The sequence below is a fragment of the Myxocyprinus asiaticus genome, chromosome 1 (genome assembly GCF_019703515.2).
Source record: "Myxocyprinus asiaticus isolate MX2 ecotype Aquarium Trade chromosome 1, UBuf_Myxa_2, whole genome shotgun sequence".
NCBI classification, from domain to species: Eukaryota; Metazoa; Chordata; class Actinopteri; order Cypriniformes; family Catostomidae; genus Myxocyprinus; species Myxocyprinus asiaticus.
In genome coordinates, this window is record NC_059344.1 from 12,841,143 (window position 1) to 12,855,338 (window position 14,196).

At 36.3% G+C, this 14,196-nt stretch overlaps 1 protein-coding gene across 1 annotated transcript; it reads left to right on the forward strand.

Moving 5' to 3' along the window:
* Nucleotides 1-4,333: 4,333 nt before the first annotated feature.
* On the forward strand, nucleotides 4,334-10,826 carry LOC127446698 (ammonium transporter Rh type C 2-like). The gene is made up of 11 exons (XM_051707845.1): nucleotides 4,334-4,584; nucleotides 4,831-5,023; nucleotides 5,175-5,325; nucleotides 5,452-5,599; nucleotides 7,257-7,423; nucleotides 7,517-7,654; nucleotides 7,755-7,891; nucleotides 8,954-9,078; nucleotides 9,210-9,283; nucleotides 9,486-9,562; nucleotides 10,046-10,826. The coding sequence occupies exons 1-11, from the start codon at nucleotides 4,368-4,370 to the stop codon at nucleotides 10,077-10,079; spliced, it is 1,461 nt and encodes a 486-aa protein (XP_051563805.1). The 5' UTR covers nucleotides 4,334-4,367; the 3' UTR covers nucleotides 10,080-10,826.
* Nucleotides 10,827-14,196: the final 3,370 nt, after the last annotated feature.

Genomic DNA, 14,196 nt, shown 5'->3' on the forward strand with positions numbered 1-14,196 from the left:
CTTACATCTAAAATTGCATAACTGGCATCACATGTCTGAGCACGTGTCCGATTACATTACCTTGCTCATCACTATCACTACAGATATCAATAAGTCACTGTCTTTGAGCCGATGGGGTGCTCAGTCAGAGTGAGACAGATGACTGCCTCGAATTCACACCTTGACATTCCAGATCTACCTCTTTTTTTTTTTTTTTTTTTGGCTCAGCTGGCTAATGAACAGGTTACCATAGCAAAAATCCTTCAAATAATTTGGCCATCCTCACACTGAGATCATAAGACCTGATCATAATCCAAGAATGTCTATTTCCTCCAATCATTTCTGCCCTGTTCGTGGGTGCGTTTTTCTTTCTTTTTTTTCTTTCTCTTTTTTTTTTTGACAAATGGACCTCATTCCATTTGTCATTGAGATGAGATGGTTTATAAATTTGCTCTTAAAATATTTTTACTTTCAAATCTGGGTCAGAAACAGTTGTGACTACAGTTATCTTTAGTCACCTTTTATCTGAACTCTGAACTCTGGAAAAACTGCACAGAGCAACATCAATGCATTTAGCTGTACAAGTATACAGTAGAGGCTGCAAACAGAAAAGCATGACATTTTCAAATTTACATCCATGCGTTTGACCTAGCAATGTGATAAAAGTTAAAAAGGCATGGCAATGAATACTAGCATTATTCATACTTTAAGAAATACAGTCTCATTAAATGTTAATGAACTTGATGTAAATTATATTTAATCAGATACATTTAAGTTGAACTGTCAACTGTTTTAAAAGGTTATTAAACTTATATGGACAAATATGTAGTGACATAATTATCAAAGAAAATCAAATATTATCTGCAGGTAGAATCTGCTGTTACATTGCTGAAAGCTTCCTTGTATTTGATTGACAGGTAGTCATGTGAGATCCTTTTGTTGTCAGTATGGAATGTACTAGCAACAGATCGCAAAGGCCAGGAATGGTCATGTGATTCCTGCTATCTTTGGAATGCCACCCTGATGAAGATCTGTTGGCCACACTTATGTCACATGCTTTTTTACCTGTTATTTATTTATTTATATATATATATTTTTTTATGTAACACACCTCCAGAAACTCTGCAATAACCATGTGCTCTCTAACCGCCCTTGAAGATGTGTACTGGACACTCCCCCTTTCTTATTGTCTGGACATAAGGTTGACTTTGGTCTATGAGGGAACTTACTTGGATACATGCTTACAAAAGTTATAGGTTAAGCCATGATGCAATAAAGAGTTTCCTTTGATATTTTTTTAATTCTGAGATAAAAGCACATTATACAGTAGCATTTACCAGAAGTTGTGTTTTATCATTTAGACTATATAAATTTACCTTCTGTCAAGGCATTCTGGTTGAGGCAAATTGTGCTGCCTTATAAATATTTAAAGTATTGACTGCTCTGATTGTAAACTATTTCAAATAATTAAAAAAAAATAGTTTATCAATATTATTATTTTTTTTAAAATATATAATCATAGAAACATGGGTCTTTTATAGAACATTAAATAAAAGTAAAATAATACACTTTACAGTAATTTTGCATTCATTAACTGCATTAGTAATTAACTGCTTACTAGCTGGATTAACAATAAACAATACTTTTACAGAATGTATTTATCTTGGTTATTAAACAATATAACACATATTGATTACTTTATTAAAAATGTGTTGTATACATTAACATTAGTTGATGCTTTATGAACTAACATGAACTCACAATGAACAATTGTAGTTATATAAATAAACATTAACCAAGATTAATAAATGCTGTTTATTAAATATTGTTGAATATTGTTCATTTTTATTGTATGATACCTAATGGATTTACTAATGTTAACAACAGGGATGCAAACTCATTAGAGGTGAAAAAGGTGAGAATGTCATAGCAGGTGTTCCAGATGTACAGTACTGTGCAAAAGTTTTAGGCACTTGTGAAAAATGTTGCATAGTAAGGATGTCTTCAAAACGAATGCCATAAATAGTTTTCATTTATCTATTAATGTCATACAAAGTCCAGTAAACATAAAAAAGCTAAATCAATATTTGGTGTGACCAACTTTGCCTTCAAAACATCACCAGTTCTCCTAGGTACACCTGGACACAGTTTTTCTTGGTTGTTGGCAGATAGGATGTTCCAAGCTTCTTGGAGAATTCACCACAGTTCTTCTATCTATTTAGGCTGTCTCAATTGCTTCTGTCTTTTCATGAAATCCCAGACTGACTCGATGTTCAGTGGGGGGCTATGACATCTGTTGCAGGGCTCCCTGTTCTTCTATTCTATTCTATTTGCAAAAGTAATGTTTGTGAGTCTAAAATTTATATTTCCTAATGACACACTAAAGCTGAAGATATAAATAACTATTTTAAGACAAATGTTTTTTTTTTTTTTTAAAACATCTTATGTGTCTAAGACTTTTGCACAGTACTGTATATTTTTTGTTTATTTGTTTGATGTATTTAAAGCTTTAAAGCTTTTTTTATTTATTTTTATTTTTTTTTACTTAAACTAACCCTTTCAAGTGATGTAGAAAATGTAGACATTTTTACCAAACAATTTGGGCAAACTGGCTTCAGAAAAGGTTACTTTAGCTGAAAGGTGAGTTGCATCCCTAAATTCAACCTTATTGTAAAGCATTTCCAATAAAATAAACAATTAAATTAAAAACATAAAGATAAAATCAAACTAAAACTATTATAAATACATGAAACAATAAAAGTAAATAAATTAAAAGATTTTTTTTTAAAAATGAAGAAAATGAAGAAGAATTTGTTTTAGTCCATAAATGTAAAGAGTTAATGGCTTTAAGGTGTTTTTGGTGCGAACCAGTCAGAATTCCTGCTTAATTAGTTTTCAAAAGTAAGACAGAGATTACTTTGAACTCATTATTTTTAATCCATGAATTATTTTTAGTACAGGAATTCCCCCCTACTCCCACTGTTCAAAAACTGAAATAAAATAAATATGCTAATACCTCAATATCTTTTTTGAACAACCTGCTGCCCTCCACATCTTGAATTTGACTTTTCACTATGAGAAAAAAATAATTAAACAATGATGAATTTAAACAAATAGCAAAACAGAAATACAACAATGCATTTACGCAATTCATGATGTAATTTTATATATATATATATATATATATATATATATATATATATATATATATATATATATATATACAGTGTGTGTCTGCATGTGTAAATGCATTTTTGTATTTTTGCTATTTGCTTTACAATATTTTATATAATAATATATGTAATTTAGCAGTTGCATTAGCTACTGACTATTAAAACCAGGTATGCAATTAATAATGTTCCTGATGACAAGATACTTTCTGTTATGCTGTTATTTCCTTTAATGCAGTAGTTACAATAGCATGTTTTACAATTCTGAATATTTAATTCTCTTTTGTTGTACGTTAAATAAAAAAAATCATACTTGAGTGTCTTACCAGGTCATAGCAATGTAGAGTAGAGTTACAGGTCATCACATTATGTAACACAACAGCTCAGGCACTTCAAAAAGCGCTGATACTCTCTGGTATGTACCCTAGAGAGAACAGTGTCAATCACTGAGATATTGGCTGTTTAGATGTGTCTTTTGACTTATGAGTTGAATTCCTTCAAAAGAAGGTTGATATTAACTATTAAACTTGTCATGGTCACTCCTTTATCTCTTTGAGAGTAAAACATTAAAAATTTGCCCCAAGAACATTATAAACCTTTCCTTTTATATAGAAAAAGAAAATCTACAATTGTACTTTCAGTCAGAAGATCAGGAATCACATAGATGAATATGTGCATGACTTAAATGCTGAAACGAATTATTCAGAAACTCAGATAGAGAGCATCTGAGCATTACTTTCATGTTTGTCTTGACTTTTCCTAATTTATGAGTTTGAATTTGCACAGAAGTTCAATCTAATTCAGTTTATATATAAAACCTGTTCCCAAAGTCCAAAGTCCTGTGGCCAACATAAAAAAAAAAAAATACAGACACAGAAAAATGAAGAGAAAATACCAGACCAGAGGAAGACCTGCACTTGTCAAAGAAGTAGTCTTTAGTCCAGGTGTTATGGACAGAACCACTGACTACTGTGACCTCTTTAAAAAAAAAAAATAAATAAAAAAAAAGAAGTCATACACCAGACAAGATAATGATCAATCTTCTTGTCAGGTGATTGTCACTGCCACCCTCTTTTCATTTACTGGAGGTACACCTGCAACATTTGAGTTGTGACACACCTACAGATTACCAGCTATAAATACAGCTGCAGCCAACAGCAGCAATTACAATCTCCAGACAAGAGAGTTTCACCCAACAGGTCATCTCTCAACTTCAACATGGGGAACTGCTGTCGAAGTTTCTGGTGTCGAGAGAAAAACCCAGATGTCCGAATCAGCCTGCCTGCAGTCTGCTTTGTGTGGCAAATTGCCATGATCATCTTGTTTGGACTCTTTGTGCGTTACAATGAAGAGTCAGACGCGCACTGGTCTGAGCACAAACATAAGAAGAACATCACAAGCGATATTGAAAACGACTTCTACTACAGATACCCAAGTGAGTACCCAAGTTGTGTCCACAGGTTTATTGCTATTAAAAAACAATTAATTCATAATACATACTGTACATGAATCAGCCATTCTATGACCAACAATGTGAGCTAAAGTTTTGTTGAGGCCTCTCCTTAAAACTCTTTAACATTTAAGGTTGAGTGCTTTAGAGTTAAATTGGGGAGTTTACGATTCTGTTATACAGCACCTTCATCCCTAAACCTTGTCCACCCTTTTTCTCCTCGCTTTGTAGGTTTTCAGGACGTGCATGTGATGATCTTTGTCGGTTTCGGCTTTCTCATGACCTTCCTGAAACGCTACAGCTTCGGTGGGGTCGGATTCAACTTTCTCATTGCCGCATTTGGCCTTCAATGGGCTTTGCTCATGCAGGGCTGGTTCCACTCTCTGGACCCTGTCGATGGCACAATCAAGATTGGAGTTGAGAAGTAAGTTTTGCACCTTTTTTTAAGATTATGTGACTTTATGCTGTTGTAGTTGTATATCAGACCATGAACCATGGACATTTAAATTTGGTAACAGATAGACGAGCATGGCAATTGTGGTATTAATACACTGATCTCATCTTTCTTTAATCAGTATCATAAATGCCGACTTCTGTGTGGCTGGATGTCTTATTGCATATGGAGCTCTCCTTGGAAAAGTTAGTCCAGTGCAACTGATGGTCTTAACTCTATTTGGCATAACATTATTTGCAGTTGAGGAATACATCATTCTTGATCTTCTCCATGTGAGTAGCCACCTTAACAAGACTTTAACAAGAATATGTTCTGTTTAAGCAAGACCAGGTCCTGAACATTTTAACAAAAATGTAGGGATTCTAGATGATCAAACTAATTGGTCTTAACTTTCATAGGTTAGAGATGCTGGCGGCTCAATGGTCATCCACACTTTTGGGGGATACTTCGGCCTAACAATATCATGGATACTTTATCGACCAAAACTAAACCAAAGCAAGCTCCTGAGTGGCTCTGTCTACCACTCTGATGTCTTTGCTATGATTGGTAAGTTATATCTTTTGTAAATATTTCGGTGAATCTCAAGAGTACTAACAGTAGAAATTATGAACTATATTTTGCTAAAATAAAGTTTAGGACCATTAATATGTACATATACATATACAGCTCTGGAAAAAATTAAGAGCCCACTGCAAAATTATCAGTTTCTCTGGATTTACTATTTATAGCTATGTGTTTGAGTACAATTAACATTTGTTTTATTCTATCAAGTACTGACAACATTTCTCCCCAATAAAAATATTGTAATTTAGAGCATTTATTTGCAGAAAATGACAACTGGTCAAAATTAACAAAAAAGATGCAGTGTTTTCAGACCTCGAGTAATGCAAAGAAAACAAGTTCATATAAATTTTTTAAACAACACAATAGTTTGTTTTTATTTTTTTTTATTATTTTTTTTTTTTTTTCCCTTTTTCTCCCAGTTTGGAATGCCCAAATCCCAATGTGCTTTTTAAGTCCTCGCGATCGCGTAGTGATTTGCCTCAGTCCGGGTGGCGGAGGATGAATCCCAGTTGCCTCCGCATTTGACACCGTCAACCCACACATCTTACCACGTGGCTTGTTGAGTGCGTTGCTACAGAGACATAGCTCATGTGGAGGCTTCATGCCATCCACCGCGGCAACCATGCTCAATTCACCACGCACCCCACCGAGAATGAACCACATTATAGCGACCGCGAGGAGGTTACTCCATGTAAACTGGGCCAATTTGGTTGCTTAGGAGACCTGGCTGGAGTCACTAAACAACACAATACTAATGTTTTAACTTAGGAAGAGTTCAGAAATCAATATTTGGCGGAATAACCCTGATTTTCAATCACAGCTTTCATGCGTCTTGGCATGCTCTATACCAGTCTTTCACATTGCTGTTGGGTGACTTTATGCCACTCCTGGCGCAAAAACTTCAAGCAGCCCGGCTTTGTTTGATGGCTTGTGGCCATCCATATTACTCTTGATCACATTCTAGAGGTTTTCAATGGGGTTCAGGCCTGGAGATTGGGCTGGCCATGACAGGATCTTGATCCGGTGGTCCTCCATCCACACTTTGATTGACCCTACTGTGTGGCATGGAGCATTGTCCTGCTGGGAAAACCAGTCCTCAGAGTTGGGGAACATTGTCAGAGCAGAAGGAAGAAAGTTTCCTTCCAGGATAACCTTGCACTTGGCTTGATTGATGTCCTTCACAAAGATGAATCTGCCCAATTCCAGCATTGCTGAAGCACCCCTAGATCATCACCGATGATATGGGTAGATTCGTCTTCGTGAAGGACACATGAATCAAGCCACGTACACCTTCGAAATGAATGGAAATTACATGGAAATTTGGAAAAACTCAACCACCATAATTTTGGCGTAGAACTCTAGATAAAGTTTATTAATATATAAGGTAATCTGAAAAAAAAGTTAACCTAAAAATCCACTTCATGTGGTAACATCTAAAGGAACTGATTTTATTCAAGTCAAAAACATTATTTAAAATCACTGAATCAATCAGAATACATTAGGTTACAACAACAAAACTATTTTCAAGGTTTAGATCAGGTAGAAATAGCTCCTAAATGTAACACTTGCAGGTGACCACTTTTTACAGTGTACTTGCCAAAAATCCAGTCTTTTGTCTAAGGATGTTTTCCTCATACAGGGACACTCTTCCTTTGGATGTTCTGGCCTAGTTTCAACTCTGCCATCGCAGACCATGGAGATGGCCAACATAGGGCAGCCATAAACACCTACCTGGCCTTGGCTGCCTCTGTTCTAACTACATTTGCCATATCTAGCCTTTCAGCCAAGAAGGGTAAACTGGACATGGTAAATCACCACACCTCATTATGTCACAATGACATCAGCTATCTGCAGCTATCTGTATGTTGGATTGTGACATTTCTGCTTTGTGCAACTTAGGTACATATCCAGAATGCTACCCTGGCTGGGGGAGTTGCCATGGGAACAGCGGCCGAGTTTATGATCACACCCTACGGTTCACTCATTGTGGGCTTCTGCTGTGGTATACTGTCAACTTTTGGCTACCTGGTGATCACTGTAAGTATTACAAAAGTGCAGGTAAATTACATCAGAACATCAGCAGCAAAGCATGAACAGATTAATTTACAACCCAAAACATGCGGCTTTTCCATTTTAGCCCTTCATGGAGAAGCACCTGAAGATTCAAGACACCTGTGGCATCCACAACCTGCATGCTATGCCTGGTGTTCTTGGAGGAGTTATTGGTGCCATCACAGCGGCCACTGCCAGTAAGGGTGTCTATGGACAAGAGGGGTGAGTGTGGCTCTAGACTGTTTGGTAATGTCAATAAGGTCAAACAAACTCGAAAACACCGTTGTCTTTTTGGTGTTATCTCCATTCCGCTAATTTGACTGGACAAGCAGTGTTCCAAGAGTGCTAACTTTGTTTATTACACGGGTCTATGGAATATTCGATTCTGATTGATCAATGGTGCCATCTAGCGGTCTGATATTTCTGAGTAACAACTGCACATTGGGGGATTAAGACATATCAGACCGCTCATCTGGGTCTTGCGATTCATCTTTCCTACTTTTCGGATCACTGTGCAGACTCAATGAGTAAGCTAATAAAATCATTTAAACTCAAACCAGTTTCATGTCCATTTTTTGTAATTAATTTGGCAAGTAGTCTTGTGATAAACTGGATAATGAGCAGCCAAACAGTCATTATTTACAAAATAAACACTAACAGAACATGAACAGAACTCAGACGCAAGCTGGAGGTGGAATTTAGCTGTTCAGCGATGTCATCCTTCTCACGTAATTACATAATTTAAACGCATATGTTTTATGTCCATTTATTCCGTTATTTGGCAAGTAGTCTTGTAATAAGCTGGATAACGAGAAGCTAGACTAAATAAAAAACAAATAGAACTCCGGTGCAAACCATTTGTGTAATTTAACTGTTCTGCAGTTTCTTTTGTCTCGCATAATTACAAAGTTTTAATGCAAATCAATTATTTATGTCCATTTGTTCACCTATTCGTTTAGTAGCCATGTAAAAAGCAGAATTATGGACAGTCAGCCGGTTGTTATCGCAAAATAAACCCCTTCAGACAGTACAGCACTGAAATGTGCCAAACTGTTTGAATCACTCCGTCCGTGTTCACTACACAGATTTCTTTTGAAACTATTTTCCTAGGTGGAGGAAAAACAAAATTGCACACCACATTGCGTCAGAAATGTCAATTACTCGATATTCACATTCTTGTTTAAAGAACTTTTGTATGAAAGCAACATAACACTGAAAACTGTGCTGTATTGTCATGCTGATATATATATATGTGTGATTTTTTTTTTTTTTTAACCTTTACAGGTTGGTAAATACCTTTGATTTTGAAGGGGATTTTGCAAAGAGGACACCGAGCACGCAAGGAGGTTTCCAGGCTGCCGGACTTTGTGTAGCTCTCGCCTTTGGCCTCGTGGGCGGCGCTATAGTTGGTTAGAGTCTATTAAATTTGTATTATTATTTAAATTATTTTAAATAACGTATTTATTCGTTTATTTTACGAATTTAAAGGATATAAAACGTTACGGCTGTATGAAGATAAATAATATAAAATATTCTATAGGTTTTATTCTGAGATTGCCAATCTGGGGAGACCCGTCAGATGATAATTGCTTCGACGATGAGGTGTACTGGGAGGTGAGTTAAATTTGTGTTTAATCGTTTCAACACTAGGTGGCATCATAGAGTTCAATCGAGAAAGTACACAAAAGTAAACTAAGGCTAATGTGAAAGAAAGTATCGTGTTGAACGGAAAATGAAAACATTTGTCATCAGATTTGACTATTTTGGTCAGCAGAGTGTGAAAAGGGCATTTAATGATTCAAATCATCCATTACAGGTGCCTGAGGATGAGGAGAGCATCCCTCCCATTCTTCAGTACAACAGCAATATGATCGGGAAAAATCCAGACAGGATGTAAGGATATACTCGGACACGGAAATGTGTTAATGTGTTGAATTTTTTTTTTTTAATTAATTTTTTTTTTTTTTACAATTATTCTTGATATTAGAATCTATTGTAAAGGTACACTGAACACGACAATGGGTTCGGAGTGAATATTTATGTAGTGAAAATATAGTGAGTTTGTTGCATTCTAGTAGATCACCACAAGATGGCACTGCACCACCACACAAGAGATTTTAAGCTTGGTCTTAGCAACTTGCTGATATAGCCCTTAATTGCACAGTCCACTTTCACTAACGAAATAAACTTTATATTCATGTAAATTACCTAGATTAAACGTCAGTTCAGCCTCCTTACATTCTGATTTTGTCATTTGAGATCTATTTATTTATCTCTGCATAAACATTAAGGGCTTTATAGGCTTTATAGGCTTTCGTTGTTCTATTTGTCTTTAATGTTTTTATTTGTATTTATTTATTTTGATTTACCATTCAGGTCGGAACATAACTTCACTGTGGAACAAAGCTGAAGCAAGAATTAAGGACTGCATGATGCCTTTATGACGCAAGATAAACCCGATCACGTCCTAATGAAAAAAATATTTTTGAAGAGACGAACGATGTTTTAATCTAGTCTGTGCTCAAGACAAAAGAGTCGCTGTAATACCTTTGTGAGGTAAACCTAATACCCTTGAAGCCCAGTAGGTAGAGTACAAGGGGCAGGTCTTGGTTCAATTTCATTTACATGCACGTTAAAGTCCTCAAGTTAACTTAAAGTCAACAGTTGCAGTATATACACGTGTTATGTATAAAGAATGAAATATAGGCCTATTCTGTTATACTGTAGGCATATGTGCTGCTCTGTTAATGAACTGTAATTACGCTAGATATTACAATTTTGATATTATGAACGTGTTAATAGTTATTTATCTATTGTTATTTTGAAGTGTAAATATAGTAAAGTGAGTTTTTTTTTTTTTTTTTAAATATTCCTCTATTTTAAACTATTAGCTATATTTGATTATGTAAATCATTATGGACAGCGTGTAAATGTTTTTCTTTATGACCTAATGTATATTCTTTCCTTTTTTTTTTTTTTATATATAAATGTTGTAAAAAGACAATGTCACTATCTTTTACCTCAATGGGTTACAAACTAAGTTTGTTAATACATGTAAACATCTTTGTTTTTCTTTTTATTAATCATGTTACGAACGTCTGTTTGGTGTCCATTAAAAGTTTTAAAAACAAAAAACTTCCCGTTATTATGCTTATATTTCTTAAACATAAATAAAGACAATTACAGTTTTGTAATTTTAATTTTGTAGTCTAATTTTTTATTTGTGCCGAACATTGCCTATAAGCTCTCTTCTTACCAAACCATCAATGTTTTGATATATTTAAACGAATAAAACCCTTGCCAATATAAACTAGTAGGCTACTGTATGTACCCCATCTATGGCTAAACATCAGTCTTGACAGGACGTTGCAGAAATATTCGTTTGTTTTGACTTTACCGCTGTTTTTAAACAAATGGATCGGTGTTAGTGAATGTATCTGTTGTAATAATGTTGTACCATTGTAATAATTCAACCTATGCAGGCCCTATACCGATGGCGCTATGTAATAGAGAGGAAAAGAACAGTAGACGTGTCTAAGAGGCAAGGATAACAAAAAGGATATAATCTTATTATATGTATAATAAAATTATATTAACTATAAATTATAGATAATGAAATATTATTATGACTACTTTCATTAATTAGATTACGTTTCATTCATATCAGATCATTAGTTTAATGTATATTCAAATAGTCAAAAATGTAATGAAACTTACAGGAACTCCTGATCTGTAAGGAAAACATCATTTTTATTAATAAACTTTTAAGTCACGTTTTTCCGCAGTTCCTGATTTTTTAAGAGATCAATTGCTCTTTATTTCATTATTTGCCACACGGTAGCCCTGTTTGACGAGTGACGTCATAATTCAGGAGTTACCCTGACAGGAATAAAGAGGAACTGCAAAGCACCAGCAACACAGTGTACAAACTGGTCTTCTTAGTTTGGTTTTTGCAAACAGAAAAGTGATTCATAGTGTTCTTGAATCTGTTACGGATCATAGACTACACTTACAAAATAAATGTGAAGTTCCAATAAAAGTGGCATTTTAAAGGTCACGTTCCAATAAAGCACAACAACAATTCTATAGTTTTGCTAAATGCAATATTGGTTGAGGTTTTTTTCTTCATCAGTATTTAGCATTTTGTCACTGGGGTAGCTTTTGATCTTATAAGTAGTAGAAGAATACAATGCAATCCAGTAGAATACTGTGTAATCCACATGCTGTGTTTAACTGTTATCTATAGCCTGTCAAAATCACAACAAAATGGTCTTTAATTGACCTGCTGGTCATCTGTTAGCATGCTTTTGGTCAACCTCAGGCCAGACTCTTCCATTCGAATGGAAATAGACTCCTTGTAAAGGGTCAAATGGGGTCAGTTGGTTCATTTCCTGCATCACTGTGACATTTAATGAACTTCGCACTGGTTTTGTGAACGACTGACAGCAGGACTGTGATGATGTTATATTGAGAGGGCATTTCATATCTTTATGAATGACACTTCAGTTTGCACATGGCTTCGTGTTCATTGTTTTTATAGGGAATTTATGTCTGGTTTTGACAGCTGACAGATACTTTGCAGATAATACTCATAATACACAGCAATAATACAATATGTCTGGGGTGAGCAACTAACCAACCTTACTAACAACTCTTTAATCAGACTTGACAGATTTGGTGCCAAAAACAAGTGTCCTGTGGTACTAGCCAATGTTTTATTCGTAGGTGAATAATAGATAACCTTTCACTTTTCGCAATGAAAAAATAGGCCAAACTCACCACCATTGTGGCATCCCCTCCCCCTATCCCCCATTCACCTCCAAAATCTCCAGTGTTCTTTACATAAAATGGATATACTTTTGCTCGATGTTTTGCTGTGCCTTTTTGGGCAGTTTTGCATTCTTAAGCCTCCTTGAAGTAAGTCAAACTAAATAAAACTCAACAGGGAAGAACTGCAACAGCTCACTCAGGTTTGAGGGATTACAAGTTTGTAATGAGACAGGCAGCAGTGGAGCAGGGCGGCATGTCCGCTGAATATGGGCAGCTTTCCCATGGGGATGAGGACAAGGGGGTGGAGCATGCAGTTATAGATCTACTGCTTGCAGCATCAGGCTGAACGACTGAAAGCAAGAGAGTTGGGGTCAAATCTCTTTGTCTCCCTAATCAAACATTGGGGGGGGGAGAGAGGAGGGTGTCACTCCTGTAACAGAGATGTTCACGTTAATCCCCTGTGTGAGGGGAGCAGGCCGACAGGCGGGAAGGTGGGCAGACCCAGCCATAGTTTACTCTGAAAGGAACTGCCAGCGGAGTTAGAGCGCCCAGAGATCCACACTTGGATCACATAGCTCAGAGGCTGTGTGTGGAACCACTTGGCCTGCCATTGTCCTACATGGCTGGTCTTGTCTGAAAAGCTGTAGAAAGCCTGTAATCAGATTAAAGATTGCCAGGATGAAGGGGGCTAGTTTTTCATTCTTTTTTTTTTTAAAGGGAACCGGGAGGACGATTGCAGCCCCTCTAATCAGTACCTGCCATTGAAGTGCAGAAGAGGAGCTAAATAACTCGGCAGGGAGTGTGGGTACAAGGGCCTCATGGACAAATTGGCCTGTTGTTGGTTGGGTATAATGGTGGGCAGTGAGGGTGGGGGGTGGAGGAAAGGTGGTGTCTTTCATTCAGCAGTCTATCCCCTCCTGACCTGATAATTATATCACTCTTTAGTGCTGACTGGCTCTGGGTGATTGGTACATCTGTGCTGATAGGCCTTTAAGCAGAATCGGTCACAGAATCCAGAAACACTTAATAATGCTTGAGCTCTCATCTAAGATCCTGTTTAAGCGTTAAATTTAGTTTCTAAGTTTCAAAAGATATGAAGAAAGATTAAAGTACATTTTTAAGATTGAAGTTAAATCTTTGTGGCTGCGAAAGAGCAAAAAGCTGAAAAGAACAGAGAATTTCAATTTAGTTAAGAAATGTTGAACACAAATATGAGCATATCTGACTGCATATCAGTAGCAATTTCAAGACATCAAGACAAGCCTTCTTCCTTCCTCTATTACTTCACCCTTTATTTCCCTCCTCCTTCCCTTCCTTCCTTGCTTCCATCCTTCCTTCCTATATTACTTCACTCTTTATTTCCCTCCTTCCTTCCTTTCTTCCTTCCTTCCTCCCTCCCTCCCTTCCTTCCTTCAAAAAACTATAGTAATATAGTGTATTGATCTGGAGAAATTAATCTCTTCATTAACACGTTCAGTGGCTTATATCTCACATTTTTCTCTGGACCAATCCTCCTTTTCCCCAGCCTCTCTATCATCTGTGCAAAGTCCAATATGGCAGAGGGATGGAATCAATGGATGAACGCATCTGCTGTGTTTAAGGAGACGGTAGTCTTTCCTGCTCTCTGCACTTCATTCCCACCCTGAGAGTGACAAGCCCCCTAAATGTGGATCTTAAGCCACATCAGCACTAGAATTACAAATAATTACAATGTGGAACCATTGATTATGACCAGCTCCTTTAAGCCAGTGCTCGGG

Coding starts and splice junctions, on each gene's coding strand:
- LOC127446698 (XM_051707845.1), top strand. CDS start 4,368: ATGGGGAACTGCTGTCGAAGTTTCTGGTGTCGAGAGAAAAACCCAGAT. Junction 5,326..5,451: donor TCATTCTTGATCTTCTCCAT/GTGAGTAGCCAC, acceptor TAACTTTCATAG/GTTAGAGATGCTGGCGGCTC. Junction 9,563..10,045: donor GGGAAAAATCCAGACAGGAT/GTAAGGATATAC, acceptor TTTACCATTCAG/GTCGGAACATAACTTCACTG.